The 22,492-nt window shown below is 57.8% G+C and overlaps 10 protein-coding genes across 10 annotated transcripts in view; 5 read left to right on the forward strand and 5 right to left on the reverse strand.

Annotated features, from left to right (window-relative positions):
- VDBG_04206 (AdoMet-dependent rRNA methyltransferase SPB1) overlaps window positions 1-1,622 on the reverse strand; it is a gene marked incomplete at both ends in the record, with an annotated part of 2,714 nt that extends 1,092 nt beyond the window's left edge. Inside the window, 2 exons of the mRNA XM_003006207.1 lie at window positions 28-1,376; window positions 1,455-1,622. Of these exons, the coding sequence (XP_003006253.1) occupies window positions 28-1,376; window positions 1,455-1,622 (1,517 nt within the window). The remainder of the gene's footprint in view (window positions 1-27; window positions 1,377-1,454) is intronic.
- Window positions 1,623-2,003: 381 nt separating this feature from the next.
- VDBG_04207 (saccharopine dehydrogenase) lies at window positions 2,004-3,760 on the forward strand (the record flags this gene model as incomplete). Its single annotated transcript, XM_003006208.1, has 5 exons — window positions 2,004-2,079; window positions 2,223-2,305; window positions 2,376-2,656; window positions 2,718-2,739; window positions 2,814-3,760. The coding sequence occupies 5 exons, from the start codon at window positions 2,069-2,071 to the stop codon at window positions 3,758-3,760; spliced, it is 1,344 nt and encodes a 447-aa protein (XP_003006254.1).
- Window positions 3,761-4,583: 823 nt separating this feature from the next.
- Window positions 4,584-6,984, forward strand: VDBG_04208 (WD repeat-containing protein; the record flags this gene model as incomplete). Its single annotated transcript, XM_003006209.1, has 5 exons — window positions 4,584-5,204; window positions 5,256-5,385; window positions 5,480-5,548; window positions 5,602-6,335; window positions 6,415-6,984. 5 exons carry the CDS (start codon window positions 4,584-4,586, stop codon window positions 6,982-6,984), a joined length of 2,124 nt encoding a protein of 707 aa, XP_003006255.1.
- Window positions 6,985-7,594: 610 nt separating this feature from the next.
- Window positions 7,595-8,848, reverse strand: VDBG_04209 (conserved hypothetical protein; the record flags this gene model as incomplete). The annotated part of the gene is made up of 1 exon (XM_003006210.1): window positions 7,595-8,848. One exon carries the CDS (start codon window positions 8,846-8,848, stop codon window positions 7,595-7,597), a length of 1,254 nt encoding a protein of 417 aa, XP_003006256.1.
- A 2,042-nt stretch (window positions 8,849-10,890) lies between these two features.
- VDBG_04210 (thiamine-repressible mitochondrial transport protein THI74) lies at window positions 10,891-12,283 on the reverse strand (the record flags this gene model as incomplete). Its single annotated transcript, XM_003006211.1, has 3 exons — window positions 10,891-11,190; window positions 11,248-12,024; window positions 12,083-12,283. 3 exons carry the CDS (start codon window positions 12,281-12,283, stop codon window positions 10,891-10,893), a joined length of 1,278 nt encoding a protein of 425 aa, XP_003006257.1.
- A 1,230-nt stretch (window positions 12,284-13,513) lies between these two features.
- VDBG_04211 (GTP-binding protein ypt7) lies at window positions 13,514-14,700 on the reverse strand (the record flags this gene model as incomplete). Its single annotated transcript, XM_003006212.1, has 7 exons — window positions 13,514-13,623; window positions 13,683-13,785; window positions 13,842-13,886; window positions 13,941-14,120; window positions 14,187-14,282; window positions 14,354-14,407; window positions 14,467-14,700. 7 exons carry the CDS (start codon window positions 14,494-14,496, stop codon window positions 13,514-13,516), a joined length of 618 nt encoding a protein of 205 aa, XP_003006258.1.
- A 435-nt stretch (window positions 14,701-15,135) lies between these two features.
- VDBG_04212 (conserved hypothetical protein) lies at window positions 15,136-16,371 on the forward strand (the record flags this gene model as incomplete). The annotated part of the gene is made up of 4 exons (XM_003006213.1): window positions 15,136-15,207; window positions 15,329-15,737; window positions 15,817-15,932; window positions 15,997-16,371. The coding sequence occupies 4 exons, from the start codon at window positions 15,136-15,138 to the stop codon at window positions 16,369-16,371; spliced, it is 972 nt and encodes a 323-aa protein (XP_003006259.1).
- A 307-nt stretch (window positions 16,372-16,678) lies between these two features.
- Window positions 16,679-18,428, reverse strand: VDBG_04213 (guanosine-diphosphatase; the record flags this gene model as incomplete). The annotated part of the gene is made up of 3 exons (XM_003006214.1): window positions 16,679-16,736; window positions 16,790-18,143; window positions 18,197-18,428. 3 exons carry the CDS (start codon window positions 18,426-18,428, stop codon window positions 16,679-16,681), a joined length of 1,644 nt encoding a protein of 547 aa, XP_003006260.1.
- An 853-nt stretch (window positions 18,429-19,281) lies between these two features.
- On the forward strand, window positions 19,282-21,123 carry VDBG_04214 (conserved hypothetical protein; the record flags this gene model as incomplete). The annotated part of the gene is made up of 2 exons (XM_003006215.1): window positions 19,282-19,554; window positions 19,660-21,123. The coding sequence occupies 2 exons, from the start codon at window positions 19,282-19,284 to the stop codon at window positions 21,121-21,123; spliced, it is 1,737 nt and encodes a 578-aa protein (XP_003006261.1).
- Window positions 21,124-21,734: 611 nt separating this feature from the next.
- Window positions 21,735-22,346, forward strand: VDBG_04215 (kinesin-II 85 kDa subunit; the record flags this gene model as incomplete). The annotated part of the gene is made up of 2 exons (XM_003006216.1): window positions 21,735-21,879; window positions 21,988-22,346. 2 exons carry the CDS (start codon window positions 21,735-21,737, stop codon window positions 22,344-22,346), a joined length of 504 nt encoding a protein of 167 aa, XP_003006262.1.
- Window positions 22,347-22,492: the final 146 nt, after the last annotated feature.

Here is a 22,492-nt window from a genome sequence, read left to right on the forward strand (position 1 = left end):
ATGTCAAACTCGTCGTTCCGTGTTGACCGTCTTGTCGTCGCCGGAGAAGCCCTCAAACTCGTCATTGTGCTCCTCGCGCCGCGCCGCTTCGCGCGATACTTTGCGTCCGCCTCGGCCTTTTTCTCCTTGTACTGCTGGTACATGCCGTCGAGCTCCTCCTCGAGGCGGTCCTCCTCCTCGTCCGTCTCGTCGTCCGTCTCGCCGGACGAGCCGATGCCGCTGTCCTTCTGCTCGGCCTCGCGCGGAATGGCCATGCGGCCCTGCGCAATCTTGTTGGCGGCGCCGGCCTTGTCGACAATCTTGAGACGGAACATCGAGTCGGCGCCCATGGGGCCGTCCTGCTCCATGCCAATGTCCATGGGGGCCATCATGTTCATCTGCATGCGCACAATCTCCTTCTGCTTCTTCTCGTTCTCCCGGCGGCGCTCGCGCTTCTTCTTGGTGCTCTCCCGGTCGCGCATGGCCTGCAGCTCCTCCTGAATCTTGAGCTCCTCGTCCATGTCCTCGACCTCGGCGACCTCCTCGGGCACGGGCTCGTCGTCCTTCTTCGTCGACAGGCCAAAGATCTCGCGCACCTTGAGACGCCACTTGAGGAGGATCTTGAAGTCGCGCCGGCCGAGGACCTTGAGGTCCTCGCAGCACAGGCGGATCTCGTCTGTCGTCTCGGGCAGCTTGCTCATGGCGGCGAGGGCCACGTCGCCGTTCTTGGGCTGGGCCCACGTCAGCTTGTTGTAGCCGCCGAGGATGGCGAGGGGGTCGTCGGTCTGGATGAACTCGCTGGCGGGCGCCTCCTTGTAGAGGGTGTAGTCGCCCTCCTCGTAGCCGTCACGCTTGCGCTTCTTGATCTCCGGGTTGTAGACCTTGGCCTCGTGTGGGGCCTGTCCTGAGCTCGCGAAGACGGCCTTGGGGTCGAGGAAGCGGGGGTCGATGCGCTTGGGCGCCTTGTAGCCGCGGCAGACGACGAAGATCTCGGCCGAGACGTTGCGCGACGACGGCGGCTTGGTGGCCTCGACCTTGGTGAAGAGCTGGTTGAAGACCCAGAGCAGGGGGTTGTAGTCCTTGGAGCGGAACACCTTGGTGACAAAGGTGCCGCCCTCGACGAGGAACTCGGTGGCCAGCTTCATCGACTGCAGCACGAGCTCGGCCTGGTTGAACGAATCCTGGTTCCAGGCGGTGCCGACGTTGGGGGCGCCGTCGTGGAGCACTGTGTCGGCCTTCCACGTCTTGAGGTGTTGTCGGAGCGTCGCGCGGCACTTGTCGGTCGTGATGTCGCTCTGGAAGGTGATGCACTTGGGGATGGCCTTGATGGGGGCGAGATCGACACCGACAATCAGACTGTTGACCGGCATGGTCTCGGCGGCGACTTGACACCATGACTGCGCGTAGAGGCGTTAGCAAACGTTGTCCGCGGCGTGAGGCCGTCGGCATGCCCGGATCCTTGGTCACCAACTCACTCCTGGCGCGGCGCAGAGATCGATCAAGACCTTGCTCTTTTCCAAAAAGCCATACTTCTTGTTCAGCTGGATCAGCTTGAACGCAGCTCGGGCGCGGTAGCCCTTCTCCTTGGCAAGCTTGTACCACTTGTCGAGACGGCCCTTGCCGTGCTTCTTCTGGATGGCCATGGCGACGGTCGCGAAGCAGCAGCAGCAGCAGCAGCAGCAGGCCTGGTGTCGTGTCGTTCGTTGAAGGAGGCTGCTGTGATACCGCTGGGGTCCTCGAGTCCTTCCGCCCCACCGCCCGTCTTCTCTTCTCTCGGCTCGATTTTCAGAAATTTTGTTTCTTGGCGTTCTGATAACGAGTGGTCACGTGGTGATAGCGACCACCCACTTCCAAAGAGTGAGTCCGCCGCCGGTCTCGCTCAACGCCATGGAAACATGAGCGCCGTTACCCCACCGTGGGGTGGAATTTTTCTGGGTCCCGAATGCCAATGACTTGTGTCTGCTGGCTGTGACGTCCATGTCTGATTCTTGCGAGCAACATCATCTCTGCTTCTTTGATCTTCTTTTGATTGAAGACAATTGACACTATATTTTCTTTCTTCCCACAGAGAGAAAAAAAGAATACCATCATGTCATCCCAGTACGTCTAGCCTCCATGCTTCATCTTCCATGTTCAACATGGCCCCTCCTCCCACCCCTGCCCCTCACCTACCTACCATACCATTACGATAGCTACGATGCGGAGACAAAAACAGCAACCCCGCTAACCTGACCGCTGCATAGGAGCGTGCTCATGCTCGGTGCGGGCTTCGTGACCCGGCCGACCCTCGATATCCTCAGCGAGGCCGGTATCCCCGTCACCGTCGGTAAGACACGCACCTGCCTCTCTTTCTGTTCGAGCTTTGGTCGGAAACTGACGCCCATTGCGTCTTCCAGCCTGCAGGACTCTCGAGTCCGCGAAGAAGCTTTCCCAGGGCGTCGCCCACTCGACCCCCATCTCCCTCGATGTGACCGACGACAAGGCTCTCGATGCTGAGGTCGCCAAGCACGATCTGGTCATCAGCTTGATCCCTTACACCTTCCACGCCACCGTCATCAAGTCGGCCATCCGCCAGAAGAAGCATGTCGTCACCACCAGCTACGTCTCGCCCGCCATGATGGAGCTCGACCAGCAGTGCAAGGACGCCGGCATCACTGTCATGAACGAGATTGGCCTGGTATGTTTTCCTCCGTTGCCTGCCCGGAGAGGGGCTTGAACTGACCTTGTTGCTCCCCCAGGACCCCGGTATCGACCACCTCTGTAAGTGTGCCAGCTGCTAGCTACCGGCGCTTGTGCGGAAAGCTGTGCATCCAGACGTACTGACCCTTTTGCAGACGCCGTCAAGACCATTGAGGAGGTGCACCAGGAGGGCGGCAAGATCCTGTCCTTCCTGTCCTACTGCGGCGGTCTCCCCGCGCCCGAGGCCTCGGACAACCCTCTCGGCTACAAGTTCTCGTGGTCGTCGCGTGGCGTGCTGCTGGCGCTCCGCAACGCCGCCAAGTACTACCACGGCGGTTCCGTCGTCGACGTGCAGTCCAAGGACCTCATGGGCACGGCCAAGCCCTACTTCATCTACCCCGGCTACGCCTTTGTCGCGTACCCCAACCGTGACTCGACCCCCTACAAGGAGCGCTACAACATCCCCGAGGCCGAGACCATCATCCGTGGTACCCTCCGCTACCAGGGCTTCCCCCAGTTCATCCGCGTCCTCGTCGAGATTGGCTTCCTCGACGACACGGCCCAGGAGACGCTCGCCCAGAACCAGCCCTGGAAGGAGGCCACCAAGACCATCGTCGGCGCCTCGTCCTCGAGCGCCGCCGACCTCGAGAAGGCCATCCTCGCCAAGGCGACCTTCGACTCGCCCGAGGACCAGCAGCGCATCCTTGGCGGTCTGCGCTGGATTGGCCTCTTCTCGGACGAGCAGACGATTGCGCGCGGCAACCCGCTCGACACGCTCTGCGCGACGCTCGAGAAGAAGATGCAGTTCGAGGAGGGCGAGCGCGACCTCGTCATGCTGCAGCACAAGTTTGTCATTGAGCACAAGAGCGGCGAGCGCGAGACGCGCACGTCGACCCTCGTCGAGTACGGCGACCCTGCCGGCTACTCGGCCATGGCCAAGCTCGTCGGCGGTGCCGGTGCGCCGTCGCTGTCAGCAGTGCTCAACGGCACCCTCGCGAAGAGGGCGTGCTCGCGGCCCATGACCTCCAAGATCAACAACCCGCTCATGAAGGAGCTCAAGGAGAAGTACGGCATCAACATGGTCGAGAAGACTGTGTCGTAGACCCGGCTTGCTTTGAGGAGGCTTGATAGACGGGGCACGGCTCGTTCGGATTGATGGGACATCCTGCGCAAAAAGCGGACGCCATCATCCGGTGATGGCCTGGTTAGAAAAAAATATCAATAACGAAAGTCATGAGAATGCCCGACAGATGACTGTTGATGTGTATACATGGTGATGCAGGACATGGTGTCCTCATGATGGATGTACACGGTTGATGTTTGGGTAGCAGCAGGATTGACTTTGGGAAGGTTGCTCACTCGGGATGCCAGCAGCTGACAGGACCTAGAGCTAAGGCAGTGAGTGGCAGCTCAAGCGCTAACGGTCAATTTAAACCCCCTGTAGCTCAGACGCGCTAGCACGCGTCCAGGTCGTGTTGCGGCGCGTTCCTCGGGCACCCTTCGCCGTCTGTGCGTCTCGTGCACCTTTTCGATCGTGACGACGTCAGTCGTTTCTTCTGCCAATTCTCATGCCATCTCTCCACCCCAGCCTGTTTCTCTAGAACAAATTGCCGGGTCTTTCACGGTAGCTTTCTTGACGCCCACACCTCTTCGTCATTTCATGTTCTGCTCCCAAAGCTTCCGGCACTTCTGACACAACCCATCGGCCTGCCACTAGTTGTCCACAGCAACCTGGTCTCGAATCCTCACTTCCCTGGGTGTCCGTGGCAACGACTTCCCCATTCCAGCGCCCTGTCACCCCTTCCCTCCACGCAACTCCTTACCCCCCTCCTCCTCCTCTTACCTTACCCTACCTCGCGTTGCCAGGTTGTCGTGAGTTCTTCAATTGAGCACCTGTGCTTCGACAGGCACACCACACTGTCACCATGTCGTCCAGCCGAACATGGGGCCGCGCCATGGCTAGCCCTCCCCCGAGCGATGGCCACATACCCTCGTCACCCTCGACCATGATGCCCCCCTCCTCGCCGATACAGGATGGCTCTTCCCGAAAACGATCCCGAAGAGAACGACGCGAGCCGACCATAACCCCAAGGAAATTCAGGAGGTTCTTCACTCCCCGGAGCGAGAGGCTTGCCATACCCTTCGATGCCAGATCTATCCTCGGCGAGTCGAGCGAGTCGGCCCTCAACGCCGCCCATCTGACATCGCCTGCATCAACCCTCGAAGACAAGCTCGATTCAAGATCCGTTGATTTCAACGTTGACGTTCCGCAAGACGCAAGGAGGAAGACTCTCAACCTCTTCGGAGGATCGATCGACTACAACAATGCATCACGCAGAGACTCGGGGGAGACTCTTCCCGATGCGAGGAAACGAAGGAGGACCGAGGCCTCTGACCTGCTGTCTTCGCCCTCGATTGGGAGTGTGCGCACGTCTAACTTGACCGCTCATAATTTGAGAGCTCTGGGTGCTCAGACTCGTTCCGGCTCCACGCTCGGTTTCGAGAGCAAGCTCGCACAATCATCTCATGCGGGTTCCAGTGATGCGGTACGTCTCTATCCTCTGAGAAGCTTGCAGTGTAGACCTAATCATCGACAGATGATGCTTGGCTATAAACCAAAGCCTGTCATGAAGCTCCGTAACCGGGGCTTTGCCGCACAGCTGCTGCTCCGCGAGCAGGGTATCACGCCGAGGCCTGGACTGGAGAGAATCGACTGCCCAGCTCATGGTATGTAAAGCAGCTCGCAAGAGTAATTGGACGTGATCTAACCTTGCTCTAGATCAACGCTGCGAAACCTCTCGCTTCTTCACTCGTGATACAGATGTCTACACGTGTACTTCAAGCCTCGGCCGAGGGCATACTATTCCTTTCAGTCTCGCCAGTTGTCACAGTACGTTCTTGGGCTTTTGGGTATCCATCCACCCATTTCTGACTGTTTCTTAGCTACCCCCTTGACTGCCGTCGGCGATGAGGAGGGATTTATTCGTCTCTTTGATACAAAGTCCGTTCCCGCCCACGTATCAGAACCCACCAAGGTCAAAATCGCCGTGCAAGCTCACAATAACGCCATTATGGACCTGGCCTTCTCGCACAACGACCTCAGACTGGCAACCGCCTGCGGAGACCACAGCGGCAAGATCATGGATGTCATGTCCCAGTCAATAGCCGTGGAGCTGAACCACGGCCAGTACCAAGCCATGCGCCGCGTCAAGTTTCAACCCGGTCAGGCCAATGGTGACGTGCTTGCGACTTCGGACCGGGACGGCACGATCCAAATCTGGGACATTCGTTGCAGCACCTCTCCCGCCGTATCTTTCACAACGATAGGGCCTCGAGGACCCATTGCTCGCGACCGTGATCTGCCCCCATCAAGGACAAGGCCGTTGAACACCATGCTCGAAGCCCATGTTCGTGTTGTCGAGGGTGAGACCAGAGGAGCCTCGGTCACGGCTCTCGAGTGGCTGCCTGCAGGACGGGAGCATCTCCTCCTCTCCGCTTCGGAAGCCAACTCTTGCATCAAACTCTGGGACACCCGCTACGTCACCTCAAGTAACCGAGCAGCCACCCCCTTGTCCGCCACGGCGACCCCTTCGACCCACGCCTGGCGCCCGTACGGGCCTGACGTCCATGTGCCTCAGTTCCGACGCTCCCGTCTCTACGCGTCTGCAAGACAGCACGTATACGCCTACTCGACCGCCCACTTCATGCTCGACCCCGCGCCGCAACTCTCCGCGCACCCGCCCCGCCAGAAGCTAGGATCTGCCTCCCTGGTCTGGGCCCCCTCTACGGCTTCCGCCACCCGCTCTCACCGTCGGCTCCTTCTACGTCCGCTCCGCCCTGCGCACCGTCGGCACGGGAAACGGTCCCGAACTTCTCGCCGTCGGCAGCGCCACATCCAGCGCCATCCTCTTCCCGACCGACGAGCGCTTCCTCCGCGAGAAGTGGGATCGCGAGAGCCACGACCCAAATCACGACTGGGACGCCAGTGCGAGGCGTCCCGGTCCCAGCTCCGGTGCCGCCGCCGCCGCACGCATCCCCATGGTCCACAACGGCACGCAGCTCGCAGACGGGCACCAGCGCGAGGTCACGGGCCTCAGTTGGTCAAACGAGGGCAAGCTCGTCACCGTCTCGGACGACTACACCGTGCGGCACTGGCAGGAGGATGCCTGCGAGGGCGCCGGCGATCGCAACGAGGACGTCCCGAGGGACGCCCGCGACCTGCGCACCTGTGGCGGTTTCGGCCGGAAGCGCTGGATGGCGGGCTGGGCGCGAACCGAGGAGGGTGCGAGCTGGGACGACGATGACGACGACCACTCCGAGTGCTGAGTGTACTGGTCTTCCTCTTTGTGCAGCCTCCCTTTTGCAAGGCGCATGTGTGTGCGTGTGTGTGTATTTTGAGTACTGTGCAGTTGCCTGGAATACAGCAGCGTCAGGATGACAGCTTCTTGGGGGTTCTTATTTGGGGCGTCTCAAGGGACCAAGCCCGTTTACGGAAAAGGTTGCAAAGGCAGATTTGACTGAGCGATAGAGCAGGATACCCAATCGATTGGTCATGGATAGCATAGCATAGCATATCACAAATTATCCCAACAACAGCAGTTCAGAATCCTGGGGTCCTGATTGTTGAAACCTTGGCAAAACTGGCTATTGTATGACCGATCATCAATTCGGATCAGGCTATGCTCCTTCTCGCCATGGTGTTGATGCTGTCTGGCTCTGTTGTCATAAACATGGATGTAGTAGATAAGGAAAGCCCAAAAAAAAAGACACAAAGGGGGGTATCGTGTATGTCCCTCGCAGCGCCATGATAAGTCCAGGTGTTGAAAAAAAGAAGAAGAAAACAAGGTCAGCCTCAACGCCGTGCAGTCATCATCTGGTATCCCATCAATCTCCAACATCAACTATGCAACACGACAAGACTCTCATCTTTCAGCTCCTACATCACGCTCTCCTCACGTCTCCCCTTAGAGAAGTAAAACGTGGCCATGAGCCCAGCTGCTGCCGCCAGCAGAAGCACATTGGACAGCAGAGAGAGCCTGGCAGACGTACGCGAGGTCACAGTTTCGACAAGACTACCCCTGCGCGAAGATGAACCATCGCCCGAGAACATGGAACGCAACTTGCCGACTCTGCGAACACGATCCGGCGTGGACGGCTTAGGCTCGAAACGGACAGCCTTGCCGAGCATGGGGCAAAACTGGCCGGTGCCCTCCAGGTCCGCCGACTCGTCGGACCCAGCCGCTCTCATTGCTGGACATTGGTGATGAGAGTGGCTTCGTTCTGGCGAGTCATCATTGCTACTGGCCGCTGCCGCAGCACGGCGTTCTTTGGCGACGGCCACGGAGTTACGCAGTCGCGAGCCAAAGGGAGACGGCTCTGCTTCGAGATCGGTGTTGCAAAAGACATCGAGCTGGCCTACGAGACGGAGCATGTTGTCGAAGATGCAGATGGCCTCCTGGACAATGTCGTGTCGATCGTGTGCAGAGAGGAGAGGCTCGATGGAGGCGAGGCTTGCCTTAAAGTCACGCTTCAGATCTTCTCCATCGACAGAACCATTGAAGCGGAAAAAAGAGAGAGGTAACGGGTCGCCAGGAGTGCCGGGGACGGGGCGACGATTCCAAAAGCCAGGTTCCGGGTCGGACGTGTCGACAGATTCCAGCGTGGCCCGGATGAAGCGTCCGCCAGCGAAAAGGGCCATGAACAGGATGTAAGCATACGCAATCAAGACGTGCGGCCGGTTCTCGAGCGCGCGAGAAATATGGCGCAGAAAATCCGCGAGACTACTGTGACGGGCGACGGTATCGAGCTTCTGGTTGACAGCGTCGGTGGACCAACCAGTGAGTTGGGCAATGTCGGCACGCAGGCGGTCAGCGCGCATGAGATCTGGAAAATAGATGCTGGATAGGATGTCGTGGATGCGGTCGGCAGCAGCATCGGTGCCGGGAGCCGGCGGTGCGCTTACGAGACTATGCCACCAAGACTCGAAAGTGATGTAGATGGGCGCAATGTGCACAAGACCAGATGCATAGGTGGAAGGATCTTGCGCATGAGGAGGCAAGCTCAGAGGTAGGCGAGCGATGATGAGCTTGTTAAGCTTTGCGTGGATAGTCCTAGTGGCGGCGTTGATCGAATCTGATAGCGGCCGTTGAGGGCTTCCGCTGCTCGCGGAGGCTTCTGTCGAGGACAGCATAACGTCGTAGGGGCCTCCTTGCGGCGAGGCAAGCCTGGTGGATGATGCTTATGAGAAGGAGAGGCTCTAGGTAGGGAGGTCGGGCGCGGCTTGAGAAGGTTTGCAAGATGGTGAAAAAGGCTGTCTGGATGTTCTCTGCCCATGAAGGCCGCGGGCGAGACGTTGAAGAGGTCGAGCGGGCGAGGAGCGAAATTTCATGATGCCAGGGAGCGACAGAACCACGCAGCAAGAGATGGCTCACTGATGCCTCGCCGGTGCCCTATCGATGCCTGCCCTTTATGCTAGCTATGGTATCGTGGCAGGGCCGTTGCTGAATGAATACAAAGCTGACTCGTGGGGCAAGCAGTTGCGATGCGCGCTTGTAAATGCACCTGAACAGATCAAGATCAGATCAGGAACGGCCAGTCACAGCTGACAAGTGACGAGATGTGGCCGAGTGCTGTACGGTGATTAGCGAGCCAGGCAGAGCTGGGCAGCGTCCTTAACCAGGTAGCTGGGAGGATCTGGGTCGTTCTGTGGCTCGATCCACGCAGACACCCGAGCACCGAAGGGGCGTTCCTAAGAAGGAAAGGAGGAAGAGGCACGATCGGTTCTAGGCCTGGAGGGGTTCGGCCAAGGTCCTCGACCGGTACACTGCTGGGCTTACGGGGCAACCTTGAGCGGAGATGAGGTTGATGGGATGAAGAAAATGATCGGGCAAAGATGGTTTGGCCACCGCGAGAGAAGAGGGAGAGGGGCACGTCGAATGTCCTATGACCAAAAGATGGATGCGAAGATCATGCCTTGGCGCTCGTGAATCCCTTCAACGCTATTTCTCATTCTCCTTGGCTTCCACGCTTTGGGTGTGCATTGCGTAACGGGTGGGATTCACATGCTCGCATTCCATCCCTTCCTTCTCAGGGTTGTGTTGCAGGCCCTAAAATACACAGGCAAGGCAGGGTTTCCCCAAGGCAGCATCGCGAATGCCATGTCTCTCCAATGAATGCCCATGGCCATCCTCTTGTTCGCCAGAGGCAGGTGCCCCGCGCACCTCGGTCGTGGGCTCAGGTGGGGGGCACATGGGTCATCGAGATCGGTATCTCTGCTGTGTATCGACATTTCATAACGTTGCCCACTACATGCCCCTACAAGTACAGGCTGTGGGTGGAGGAAGTAGCGCCCCGGAGCCGTCTCCACAGCGCTCTAATCACCAACGTGACGGCAATCACGGCCCTGTCGATCCCGCCTACCCCAACCCTGCCTGTTCTGAAAGTCTGTTCCTGTTCCAACAACTCGGTCGTCGATGATCCATCTCCAGTCCGAGTCATGGACATCTCCAACTCCTGACTTGCATCATTTTCACTACTGTCTCAGCCTCTTGTCTTTGCTTTTATTTCGGACAGACTTCCGCACAAGTCATGTCGTCACCAGCGAGGCTACGGCTGAGTGAATCAGTTCTCAGAAACCACATTTTCACTCAGATGCCCAACAGCAGCAAGAAACCAAATACGAGCCGGTACACCGCATGGACCTCATCCTAATTTTGTAGCAGCCACATGAGCTTGAGCCCAATGCTTGCAATAGACTTGGGGGGGTAATGCCTCGAATCACTGGGGCGAGCCTGCTGCTCGTCATGCTTGCTTTCCGATCCAAGGTAAGAAACGCACTTCGGTATGCTGCCGAAAGATGCCCCGGGCTCATGAATCAACCATTCCTACAACTCGGTCGTCATCCCAGCCATGGGGTTCCAGCATAGTAGCACCCGTTGGGTTGAGCTCTGAGGTAGGGACGGCTCCAGTGCAACAACAACAACATTATCCTGTTCCCGTATCGGGTGACATGGCTCGGCTTTCTCGCAAGTTGCTTCGCAACGAATGGTTATTCGGTGTAGCGATATGGCAAGAGACCACATAGGCACGGCTCCCGTAAAACAGATCAAGATGCGCTTCTATATGCACGCTCCAGGTGTATGCCGAGGTATCACGATCGCAACCAACGACAAATCTATGCCCTTCCCAAACGCCTAAAATCATGACCCAACGCCTTCCCAATCGCGCCACCCTCTAGAAAGCCGTAGTTTGGTCTTCTTCCGTCGCAGAATCTTCCTCCTTGCTCTCGTGATTGACAAACACGAAAGAAATGAAGACAATCGCCGCTCCGACCCAGTACACCCAGCCAGAGTGCTGCGAATACTGAATCATTTCTCCGATCAACGATAGGGGAATCGTCAGCGATAAGCCGACTGTGACCAGCACCGGCGTTGTCAGGAGCATTGCGTACGCCCATGATATGTCGCTGACGAAGGAAGAGAAGGCATTCACCAGGATGATGACCCAGACTTCAGCTGTCGGCGGCATGTCGAACTGGCGCATAGGTTTAGTACACAGTAACATGCTAAGGACCAGAGGGGGGAAACTCACTGTCTCAATGCCTGTCCAGTGCAGGATGAAGAAGACCGGCCACAGCATGACGAGGTTGAAGAGACCCACGAGCCCAAAGAATAGCTGCATGTCCACCCTCTCCTCGTTGCCGACCCTCCACTTCATAATGGTGACGTAGACTCCGTAGATGATGGCGCTCAGAAACGCCATGCCGTCTCCCAGCGCAATCTGGCCCGTCGTCTTGTGTGGGAACGACCCCCTGCTCTCATCGCTCGACCCGGACAGGTCAATGGTGGAGATGAGCACGACGCCCGCGAGCGACGCCAGAACGCCGAAGAGCTTGCGCATGGAAAAGGTCTCGAGGCGCAGCGTGGCGCAGAAGAGCAGCGTCCAGACGCTGCTCGTTGACGTCAGGATCGTGACGCTTGCTACGCTCGTGTACTGCAGACAAGCCGAGGCGAAGTAATTTGCTAAGAACCAGAGCATGCAGAACTCGAGACTGAGAAAGGCGGTCTCGCGCGGATTGAGGCGCTCGGTCGAGGGCGGTTGCTTCGGTATGCTTCCGCTGGTGTAGCCCCCGGCGCTGGCCTCATCGTCGACGAGGAGACGCTCGGCGTCTTCGGCAATCGGAGACAGGAGGGCTGTCCTGCCGTATTCTTGTTCATGCCAGGCCTTGGACACTTCGTGACGGAGACCGGACAGCCCGTGTCGACGGAGGAAGCGGACCAGCATCGGAACCAGGTTGACCGCAAAGACCGATGTGTTGAGGTATACGACGAAGAAGGGCTTGTCGTACGTCGAGTCGGAGAAGATGTACTGCGCACTTGTCAGCCATTGCAGTGAGCCATGCCACTGGGGAGAGCCAAGAGCTTACAGATGCAAGAAAGTTGGACATGGTCCACAAGGCGACCGTCAGGAGAAGACAGGCAATTCCCAACGTGCGCCTCCCGACACCGTCGAGTCCAAGTCTTGTTCGCCAGCTCATAGGCCCTGCGTCGGCGGTTGTCCTGTCGGTCGGCAACTCTCTGTGCGAATGCCTGTCGCTAGCCCCCATCATTGCTTCGTCTCGAGTCATTGTCGCAAAGGCTTATCGTGATTGATGTTTTCTCGATCTAGCGTCAACGTCGGGGCCAAGGAAAAAGGCCTTCGTGAAAAAGAAGAAGAAAAAAACAATGACCAAACTCTGAAGCCTTGACTGGATGTCAAAGGGCTGTCGCAGCCAAGTTGGTGAGATCGAGCGTATTTCCCGGCGAGAAAGCAACAGAGGTGCCGTCTCGTCGACCGCCCGCACGTTGTAGTAAGAATGAGAACTCGCAAATGCGGCAGGTGCTGAGCACGAGGCGCGCGTGGGTTCAGCTGCTGTCGAACTGTCGGTCAACTGGGGAATCCAAGAGGCCTCGTGGGCACTGGGGTCGGGAAGGTCGTTCGCGAGGAATGGAGGAAGGACATCGAGGCTCGGATACCCCTCCGATCACGCACACGTTTGTCTGGGTTCGTCGGGAAGAGATATGGCGTCTTCGCCAAATGTTCCAGGGCTCGGCCAATGGGGGAGCCCTCGTGAGCCCCTCCTCGTCCTCCCGTCCTCTCAGGGTCGCAGCCTTGTGTCACCCGGCGAGGGTCAGGCCAGTGGGGGGCTCTGGATTAGGGCGGCAGGCGAGTGGGCCAGGGCATCCAAACAGCCACTGAAACAGCGGCTTCCGGCGCGCTCCTTGGGGCAGGTCGGTCGGTCCTGTCACTGCAATCGTGCACGGCGGGACACCGTGCCCTTCCATGGGTGCATGACGTGACGACGCGGGCGGGCGTGTGGGCCCCAGACTGTCACTGAAGAGGTCTCTTCTTCACGTGCACCTCATCTCCCTGACCGTGAAATCTATAATGAGCGACAGAATGCAGACGCCTGCAAGGTTTTCGCTACGTCTTTGGCGGGAGCAACGCCCCCGCCTGGAACACATGAGAGGTCAGAAGCTGCGATCGGCTCACTTCCACCGTCTGACGCTCAATTACCAAAGAGGTTGCCAACTGCAGAGACCATCAGACGCAAAGAATCAGTGTGATATTCGAAAACCCCGCAAAACACCCAGAAAACCCAGTGCCAGAATATGCTACATCAAGCCTAAGGTATAGTAATAATATGCCGGCAACCCGAGACTGTCTGTGCTAGAATGTGTACTCCTCGAGCCATGTGAAGTTGACTATCGTGGGCATGCCGTACCCTGCCTCTCTGTCGTGTGCCGTGCCGTGCCGCGCCTTGTCGTGCGAGCCATGTCGCTATGCAGACATGCTCTCTCCCTCCGACTTGACCCCATTAACAGGCACAGCCATCGCGATCGTCCCCAATGTGGATGTTGATGGGGTCCTGGAAGTCGCCGCTGAACTCCTCCGACTCCTCCTGAGCCAGCGCATTGCGTGCGATCACTAGAGGGATGTCTCGTCAGTACACACAAGAAGCAAGTAACTGCCAGGCGTGGACTTACCCTCGAAAGCCTGCTCGACGTTGACGGCCTCCTTCGCACTGGTCTCGAAGTAAGGGATTCCACCCTTGGACTGGCAGAACGTCATGGCACGCTTGGTCGAGATCTGTCACTCAAATTCAGCTTGCGTCCAGAGCTTCCAGAAAAGCATCTCAAACTCACCACACGCTTGCTCTCCTCGACATCAATCTTGTTGCCAAGAACGACCTAGGAACATGGTCAATAGGGCGGTGACAACTCTGGGCCGGAGAGCCTACTCACAAAGGGGAAGTTGTCGGGATCCCGCGGCGAGGCCTGGATCAGGAACTCGTCCCTCCAGCTGTCAAGGGCGTCGAAGCTCTTGGAGTTGTTCACGTCGTACACGAGCACGCAGCAGTCGGCACCACGGTAGAAAGCCACGCCCAGGGACTGGAAGCGCTCCTGGCCGGCAGTGTCCCAAAGCTGCACGGTCACGTTAGTGCTCGTTCGCAGCCCACGGCGTTTCGGCGGCTCGTTGTCTCCTCGTACCTGCATTGTCACCTGTCGGTCATCGACGAGGACCTCCCTCGTCAGGAAGTCGGCGCCGATGGTCGCCTTGTAGCTGGCGCTGAACTTCTTGTTGACCTGTTGCCAGAACCCTGGGTCAGCAGGCTACTTCCCTCGCACGGTGGTGGTCGAGATCGAATAGGACGCACATATTGGTTCATCAGACTCGTCTTGCCGACACCGCTGTCGCCAAGGATGATGACCTGGTGAAAGAAAGTCAGTCGAGGAAACAGGCATGGAGTTAGTTGCACATGATTCTAACCTTGAGGAGGACCTTCTTCCTCGTCGACATGTTGGGCTGTTGATCTCTCGAGCTGGTCGAAGAGGGGAATCGGCGAAGAGGCAATGTCTTGTGCTGCCTGTGGGATCGGTCTGGGGAATCGTTGCAAGTACGTAATCTTCGTACTCGTGTCGATTCAGTCGGGCAAGGCACCTGTCGTTTCGGTGCAGGCAGCAGAAACGGGTTATCGTCGTCTCGTCTGTTGTTGGAGCGGTCGAGATGGAGGAGGTCGGTCGGTCGCCAGGCCCGGCCATACAGTACCTGTTGCACAACTGATAGCGGCTAGCTCCCCCAAGGTACCTGAGTACCTCCACCTTTGTCTACTTGGGGGTTCCACTGACGAGCATGAAACAAGCCAATCAATGCGTTGCGCTCTTGGATGCAAGCGGCCGAGAGGGGACTAGCGGCTCTTGCGTGAGGTCACTTGGATGCCATGACGACTGCGCCACATGCACCACACTGCTGGGGCATGTCTTGGGCGCCTGTAGTGGGGCGCTAGGAGACGAGACGATGGGAGAGAGAGAGAGGCTGGTGAGCTTCAGTCGCATGCTTCTAGCTTGCATGCACTCAACGACTTGATGATCGGCAAAGATATCCTCAGCCATTTGTCGCGGTCATCAGTGGCCCGGATGATGTCCACTGAGGCTAGATATGGCAGATGATATCTTGCTCAGCAAGGTCCATGGCCTCAGCGACCTCGAACTCGCCGGGCTACTGTGCCTCGTGAGCAGGGAGCATTGTCTCATCAGTACTCCTCCAGAAGCACTCGATGAGTTGATAGAAGAGCTTCAACTTGTATGCAGAAGAACTTTCTTCTCTCTTTTTGAAAACCTCATCTAATTAGGACCAGATATTCACCAAGACCTTTGGCCTCAAATGCGTCGTTGTCGACTGCCACGCCCACACCACCCTCGATGACTTCGCCGCCGCCATTCTCACCTCGATACCCCAGTCACGCACCCCCTCGCCCTTTCAAACCCGCAACTCGGCGGACCCCTCGTACTTTGGCGCCCGCCCCGGCGCCCTCACCCCTCTGACCTCTCTCTCGGCGACGAGCCCCGGCCACCCTCCCCCGGCCATGGCCAACGTCATCCTCGCCCGCAACCTCGACCAAGCGCCCAAGGCCGTCCAGATCCAGGCCCTCGAGCTCCTGCGGACCCGCCGCATCTTCACCCGCACCGCCGTCCCAGGCGGCGCCCAAGCAGTTCCTCTTCGTCGCGGCGCTCGGCGCGCAGAGCGGCGGGCGCGCGCGCGTCACGCCGCACCTTAACGACTTTCTGTACCTCGCGCACTGGCACGACCCGGACCTCGGTTTCGCCAACCTCGACGAAGGATTCGAGGCCACCGTGGGGGACGGCGGCTCGGAGACGGGCAGCATGGAGAGCGTCGTGAAGAAGAGCGTCAACGGGGACCTCCGAGTCGAGGACGACCCGTTGCTGAGCGATGTGGTACGTGGTGATGGAACCCTCGGGTGTGGCGGACGGACGGAATCATGCTGACGACCAGTTTCAGGATATCGCTGCCCTGGCAAGGCTCAGTCAGGGTGTGCAGATTGACGTGGATGTCCTCCGCTACCAGATGAATCTGATATCCTTCTTGCGAATGCACCGAGCCGTCGGGGGTGGTGTCAGTCCAACAGCGACGAAGCACTTTGAGCAGCTGATCAAGGCGCTGGCGCCGCTACACCAGCTGGATTACGCGACGCCAGGCCTCGTCGCACTGGCGTTGCGGAAGGTCTATCTGCACAGGATCCAGATCGTGGAGCCGGGACAGGAGAGGAGCATGCAGTGGGGTAGCGAGCTCGAGGCCATAGAGGCCTTGCTCGAGGATATCGGGCCGGAAGAGGTCATGGAAGAGGTTCTGGACATGGTTGCGACGCCACTTTGATTCACAAACGCCGATTTGATGAATTCGTTACATGTGATGGTAACACTGCTATAAAAGGCATCGATATGGCGTTCTCCCGAATGCGGGCCATGCCCGCCATAGTAAGGGGACGCCACTGGTACCGTGAGATTTGCCAATCTCCAGGCCCCCAAAAAAAAACCACGTTGTGCCGAGTCCCCGTCTGTTCTGTGGCGGTCATCTCACTCTTCTTTTTGTCATCAGGTCCTTGTGTTGTTTGGGTCATGAATTACAACGTCTATACTTTACAAAAAGCCAGAGCACGCATAGCTAGAGGGGCGGATCCCGTCTACTGCACCTGCTTGACCTTGCACTCCCAGCCGGAACCGGGGGCGAGAAGAGGGAGACTAGCCAAGGATTAGCAATCATGTCATTTCGTGGGAGTGGTACAGGGTCCTACCTGGCTCCCAGGCACCAGCCGAGTTCGTTGCCCTTGATCTTCTTCGCAATCTTGACCTCGCGCTCGATGGGCATCTCGTAGCCGGTGTGGAGAAGAGCCATCATGAAGTTGAGATCGAGACAGTGATCGGGGCGGTCGCGAAGCTCATCCAGAGCTCCAGGGATCGTGGAGAAGAGGTCCCAGGACTGCTCACCGCCACAGACGGTGTTGGTCAGGTCATGCATTTCGCGAAGGGTGAAGGAGTCGGGCATGCCGAGTGGCTTGGTGCGGTCGTAGAAGAAGGAGAAGATGTAGACATCCTCGCGGCCGAAGGTCTTGGCCAGAGAGGGCTGATGAATACCGTTGAAAGAGCAGGGAGCAAGCTTGCAGTCGGCCTCCTTCTTCAAGATGCGTTCGGCCAGGGCGCGGCATTGCGCAGGGGCGGCGTTGGTAGGTCCGGTGAAGTTAAGGCTGATGCTCTGGCCGAGCTGATGGTTCTCTGGCAGCTTGACCTCGGTCTCCTTGGCGAATCCAGGAGCGATGCAAGGGTGGACGACAGGTCCCTCGAGAACAGATTTGTCGTTTTTCTTGGACGCCAGCAGCTCATCAAGGAAGACGGTGTGGAGAGCGTCACGAGCCGCCATGAGGCCATAGCCGAGGTGAGAGTGCTGGTACAGCTCAAACTTCTGACCACCAAAGTCGAGGTTGTACTTGTGGTCACCTTCCGACAGCTTCTCGGGCATGCCTCCAGCCGGTCCCTTAAACGTCGGTTCGAAGACAATCTGAGTAGAGCCACCGCCAAGGTCGAAGACGGCGGCAGTGGGGTTCTTGTCAGGGCCGCCAATCTTGCCGAGGAGGTAGTTGGTCGTGATCCAGGCGTAAACGCCCTCATCGGAGCCATCCATGATGGCAACGCCGTTCTGCTCTTCCGAGACGACAGGGAAGGGGTACTTGGTCTCGAGGTGAGACCGCACAGTCTTGAGGATCTTGTCAGCTGCTTCAGCACCAACCATGCGCAGACCAGCCGTGGCCTTGACGGCGACCGGGCTGCAGCCCTTGAGCTTGTCAGGGACTTCCTTCATGGCAACGTCCATGAGGGCATCGAGGGTCTTGGCCGCTGCCTCGGGGTCGTCCTTATACTTGCTGAGACCACCAACCGACTTCTCAGTCATCTTGAATTCCTCCTTCTCAAGCTCGGGGGCGGCGCCGCAGTTGTTGAACTTGTACACGTGGATACGCGAGCCAGTGCTTCCAGCGTCGATCATGAGAACGTATTGCACGATGGGCTTCGACTTGGAGCTGGACTTGGTGCATCGATCGGTGCCATAGGAGTTGTCTGAAGGGACCTGGCCATCATTGGACTTGGTGGGGGAGACTGTGCAAGACTGTTAGGTTTGTCGTGCCATCTCGGCCGCTTCATCTTCTCACCTCCATTGTTGTACATGTCAACGCCCTTGGGGGACAGCCAGATGAAGCCCAAAACGATAAAGAAGACGACGGCGGCCGTCTTGATCCATCTCGCCTTTTGCGTCTGCGACATGATGACGGCTTTCAGTGCACCCAGAAGACCAGGCTTTCGGGCAGGGGCAAAGCGACCGGGCTTTTCGAATGGATCTCGCGCGTTCTTAGTGTGCGGGAGCGAGACGGATGATCTTCGCATTGGTCGCGGTTGAAGGGACGAAGGTTGTGCGGGCGAGTCTACGTAGACACGGCCCGGCGCATTCGTGATTCGAGGTGAAGTAAAAGGAGGGACTAGGTCGGAAAGGGCGGCGGGAGAAGGGAGCGATGTCGAAAGAGCGTCAGGTCGTACGGTTCGGCCAAGGGACAAGATGCAAGATGAATCGAGTCCAGTCGAATGGGTTCAAATGCAAGGAGGCGAATGGGGTTCGGCGAGGGGAACGACTTTACTGTACAGTAGGATGGGGTTGGCTCGAACCAGGAGGTGGCACTCAAAAATTCATTGACTTAGGGGAGCTGATTGCTCGAGCCAGCCTGCCGCGGCCAACGAGTCTAACCCCAATGCAGCCTGATGAGCGGGGCTATCCCGGCGCCGAACCCCGTCTACCAAAAGGGGGCCCCTTTCCTCCGCGCGACAGGAACGGACGGGCGAGGAGGTGCACTGCCACATGTCTAGGTGCTGAGAAGCAATTGGTGTGGCGCTCTCTTGTGCTACATGTACCAAGCAGTGGAGGTCACAGGCCACAGGTCATTCGTCACCGAAGCTTCTCGACGATAGTCGTCGTCGTCGTCGCAGTTGCCTCCATGTCAGCAGCGGCGACAGTCGAGTTTTGGATTTCCTCGTCAAAAATGCTCACAAGCACCCAAACCCGCCTCCCTGAGTCTTCTCAACAGTAGCACTCACCGGCCTTCTCCGTCCAAGAACAGTTCGATTTCTTTTCATTTTACCCACGTAGAATTACCACACGCGCACTTGTAGCGCAACGACTCAACGACGCACTCCGTCCGCCTTATTGCCTGCCATACAATCCTTGTTGCACTTGAACAGGCCCGTCATGGAGGTTGCCCTCTTCACGTACGATCTTTCACAGGGTCTCGCGCGGCAAATGTCCCAAGGGTTCCTTGGGTTTCAACTTGACGCGATTTATCACACCTCTATTCACTTGAATGGGCTCGAATACGTTTACGATGGCGGTATAGTCGCAATTAGGCCAGGGTCTTCCCATCTCGGCAGGCCGATGCAGAGGATACCGCTCGGAACGACAGAGCTTCCGATGGATGTGATAGAAGAGTTCTTGGACTCGCTGAGACCCATTTTTACTCTCGAGGTGAGTGAGGCTACTTCGACGTTCACTCACCCCCGTGCAATGGATGCTCGACGTCGGTTCGGCATACATCCTTTGAGGCTTGCTGACAGGTGTTGGGGTTAACAGGCTTACGATCTGTGGAAGCACAACTGCAACAACTTTTCGGATTCATTCGCCAAGTTTTTGGTCGGCAAAGGAATCCCAGATCACATCATCAACATGCCCCAAGCTGTCATGGATTCCCCCATGGGAAGGATGCTCCTCCCTCAGCTGAACCAGACAGTTAATTCCATGCGGCAGAACGGAGGTATACTTGGTATTCAGAACAACGCCGCAGCCGAGCCCCAGTCTACTCAGCCACAACCACCGAGAAGCAAGGTCGTGACGGCTGGCACTATGCAGGAGCTGAGTGCCGCCCTGGAGACTGCAAAGACGTCCTGTGCAGTCGTCTTCTTCACCATGAGCACATGTGGACCCTGCAAGATGCTCTACCCCGAGTATGAGCAACTGGCCGTCGACTTGCACGACACGGCTGTGCTCATCAAAATCGACATCAACCGTGCAACAGACGTTGCCAACACCTTCAACGTGCGTGCGGCGCCCACATTTGCAACCTTTGTACACGGCGAGAAACAAGACCAATGGACTGGAGCGACACCCCACGCCTTACGGGAAAAGGTCCAGCTTTTGGTGCAGATGGCTTGGCCCCGACATCCCCACGAGTCGTTGAATCTTCCCAGCTTTGCGAGTCCTGGCGCCAAACCAGTACTTTACACCAAAGTACCACCACTACAGAAGCTGCTGGCCAAGATGGGAGACGCGGCCAGTGAACCGGCTGTGCAGGCCATCAGGCGTTTCATTGAGAGTCGTGACCAGAACGGCCCTACGCAGGCGGTCCTGCCTGATATGCGTCAATTCGCCGACTTTCTCCGACGCTCGACTCAAACACTATCCAAAGAGACCTTTTTCGCCGTGACGGACCTCCTGAGGTGCGCTCTGATCGACCCTCGAGTAAGCGGCCATTTCGCAGAAGAGCACGACCATCAGACGCTCAACAGCATCATCGGGCTGGTCAATGCTAGTTCAGACGCCCCTTATGCCCTCCGACTTGTGACTTTACAATCAGCCTGCAACCTTTTCTCTACACAGCTTTATGCGGACCAGATTCTTCACAACGAGCTCATTAGAGAGCCTGTCGTGCAACTCATCTCATCCAGCTTCCTCGACGATAACCATAACAACGTGAGAGTCGCCGCATCTTCTCTCATGTATAATGTCGCCCTGGCGAGCAGCAAAGCGAGAAAGACGAAAGCAGGCGACGGCTTGCCGGAGGCTGAACAACTTGAGCTAGCCGCTGCTGTCCTCGAAGCCATCGGACAGGAAGAAGCTTCACCAGAGGCTCTCCAAGGCATGTTGCTCGCGCTTGGTTACTTGGTCTATGGCACGGCGATTGACGGAGAGCTGGCCGACTTGCTGCGCGCCATGGATGCAGAAGCCACGGTGCTTGGAAAGAAGAAGCTATTTCCCAAGGAGAAGCTCGTGGTCGAGGTTGGATCGGAGTTGTTGGGCAAGGGATTAAAGCGGAAGTAGAGGGAGAACGAAGTCGTTTCGTTTGCATGTCTAGATTTCATTGTTTCGGGATTGCATGGACGACCGCATGATAGACATGTAGGATAGGTACAGGAAGGGAATTCAACAGCAGGACGGATCGAGGGTTTGCACTGCCAAGGTCGTGCTGTGACACCGGCTCCTAGGTCCTCCACACTCGTGGCTCTCTAGTGCGCGGGAACGTACTTTGGCGCTGGTACTACAGCGGGCAGTGACGGCATCAAAACAAACAGAAAGGCGGCACAGAAAACAATCTCGTACCATCACACTGAACACAACCGCTCTTTGCACCTACCAGGAGAACTCTGATCCTCTCTTCCGAAGACTGAGAATTTCAAAGGTCAACTTGGATCAGCCTGTCTTGTCACTGGTGCCACTGCCACGCCGCACTTGGCCACGCCACACTGGCCATCCCTGCCCATCGACCATCGCGGTCGATCCGGCAACCGCTGCCCCACTGCAGCTGCACTCGATTGGGCAACCAAGTAAACATCGACTGGGGTGGGGGGGAGCTTTCATGGAATGTGATGTGGGCTGTTCAACGTCAACGCTTCCGCAAACTCGTCGAGCAACTCAATGAGACACTGCTTGGAATGGCTTTGGACAACCGCCTGATGCCCCGCCGCCGCCGCCGCTACTCCCGAACTGCGGACCATCCGCTCATCTGCCTCGACCCCGTCGCTGCGCTCTCGCGATGGAACTATCCCGCTACACGCCAGAATGGACGGAGGAGGCAACGTACGGGTGGTCGTCCGCGTGCGGGCGTTCCTGCCCCGAGGTGAGTTTGTTTTCTCGCTGCGTCGAGGTCAAGATGGATGACTGACGGCAGAATGTCACGCTCGGCAGAAATCAACCGCGGCGCCGAATGCCTTATCGAGATGAACCCAATGACCCAGGAGACGACGCTGCTCGTGCCCAACGACAACGACCCGGCCAACTCGCGAACCAAGTCGCGCAAGGTGATCGAGGAGAAGAGTTTCACATTTGACAATTCGTTCTGGAGCCACGACACAACGGACAAGCACTATGCGCCGCAGGAAGAAATTTACAACACCCTCGGCGAGGAGTTCCTCGACCACAACTTCGAGGGCTACCACACATGCATCTTCGCCTACGGCCAGACGGGGTCCGGCAAGAGTTACACCATGATGGGCACGCCGGACCACCCGGGCTTGATCCCACGGACGTGCGAGGGATCTCTTTGAACGCATCGAGGCGGGCGCAGAACGAGACGCCCAACATTTCCTACAACGTCAGGGTGTCGTACTTTGAGGTCTACAACGAGTACGTGCGCGACCTGCTGGTGCCCGTCGTGCCCAACAAGCCGCCCTACTACCTCAAGATCCGCGAG

Source organism: Verticillium alfalfae, genomic scaffold (genome assembly GCF_000150825.1).
Source record: "Verticillium alfalfae VaMs.102 supercont1.4 genomic scaffold, whole genome shotgun sequence".
Classification (NCBI taxonomy): Eukaryota; Fungi; Ascomycota; class Sordariomycetes; order Glomerellales; family Plectosphaerellaceae; genus Verticillium; species Verticillium alfalfae.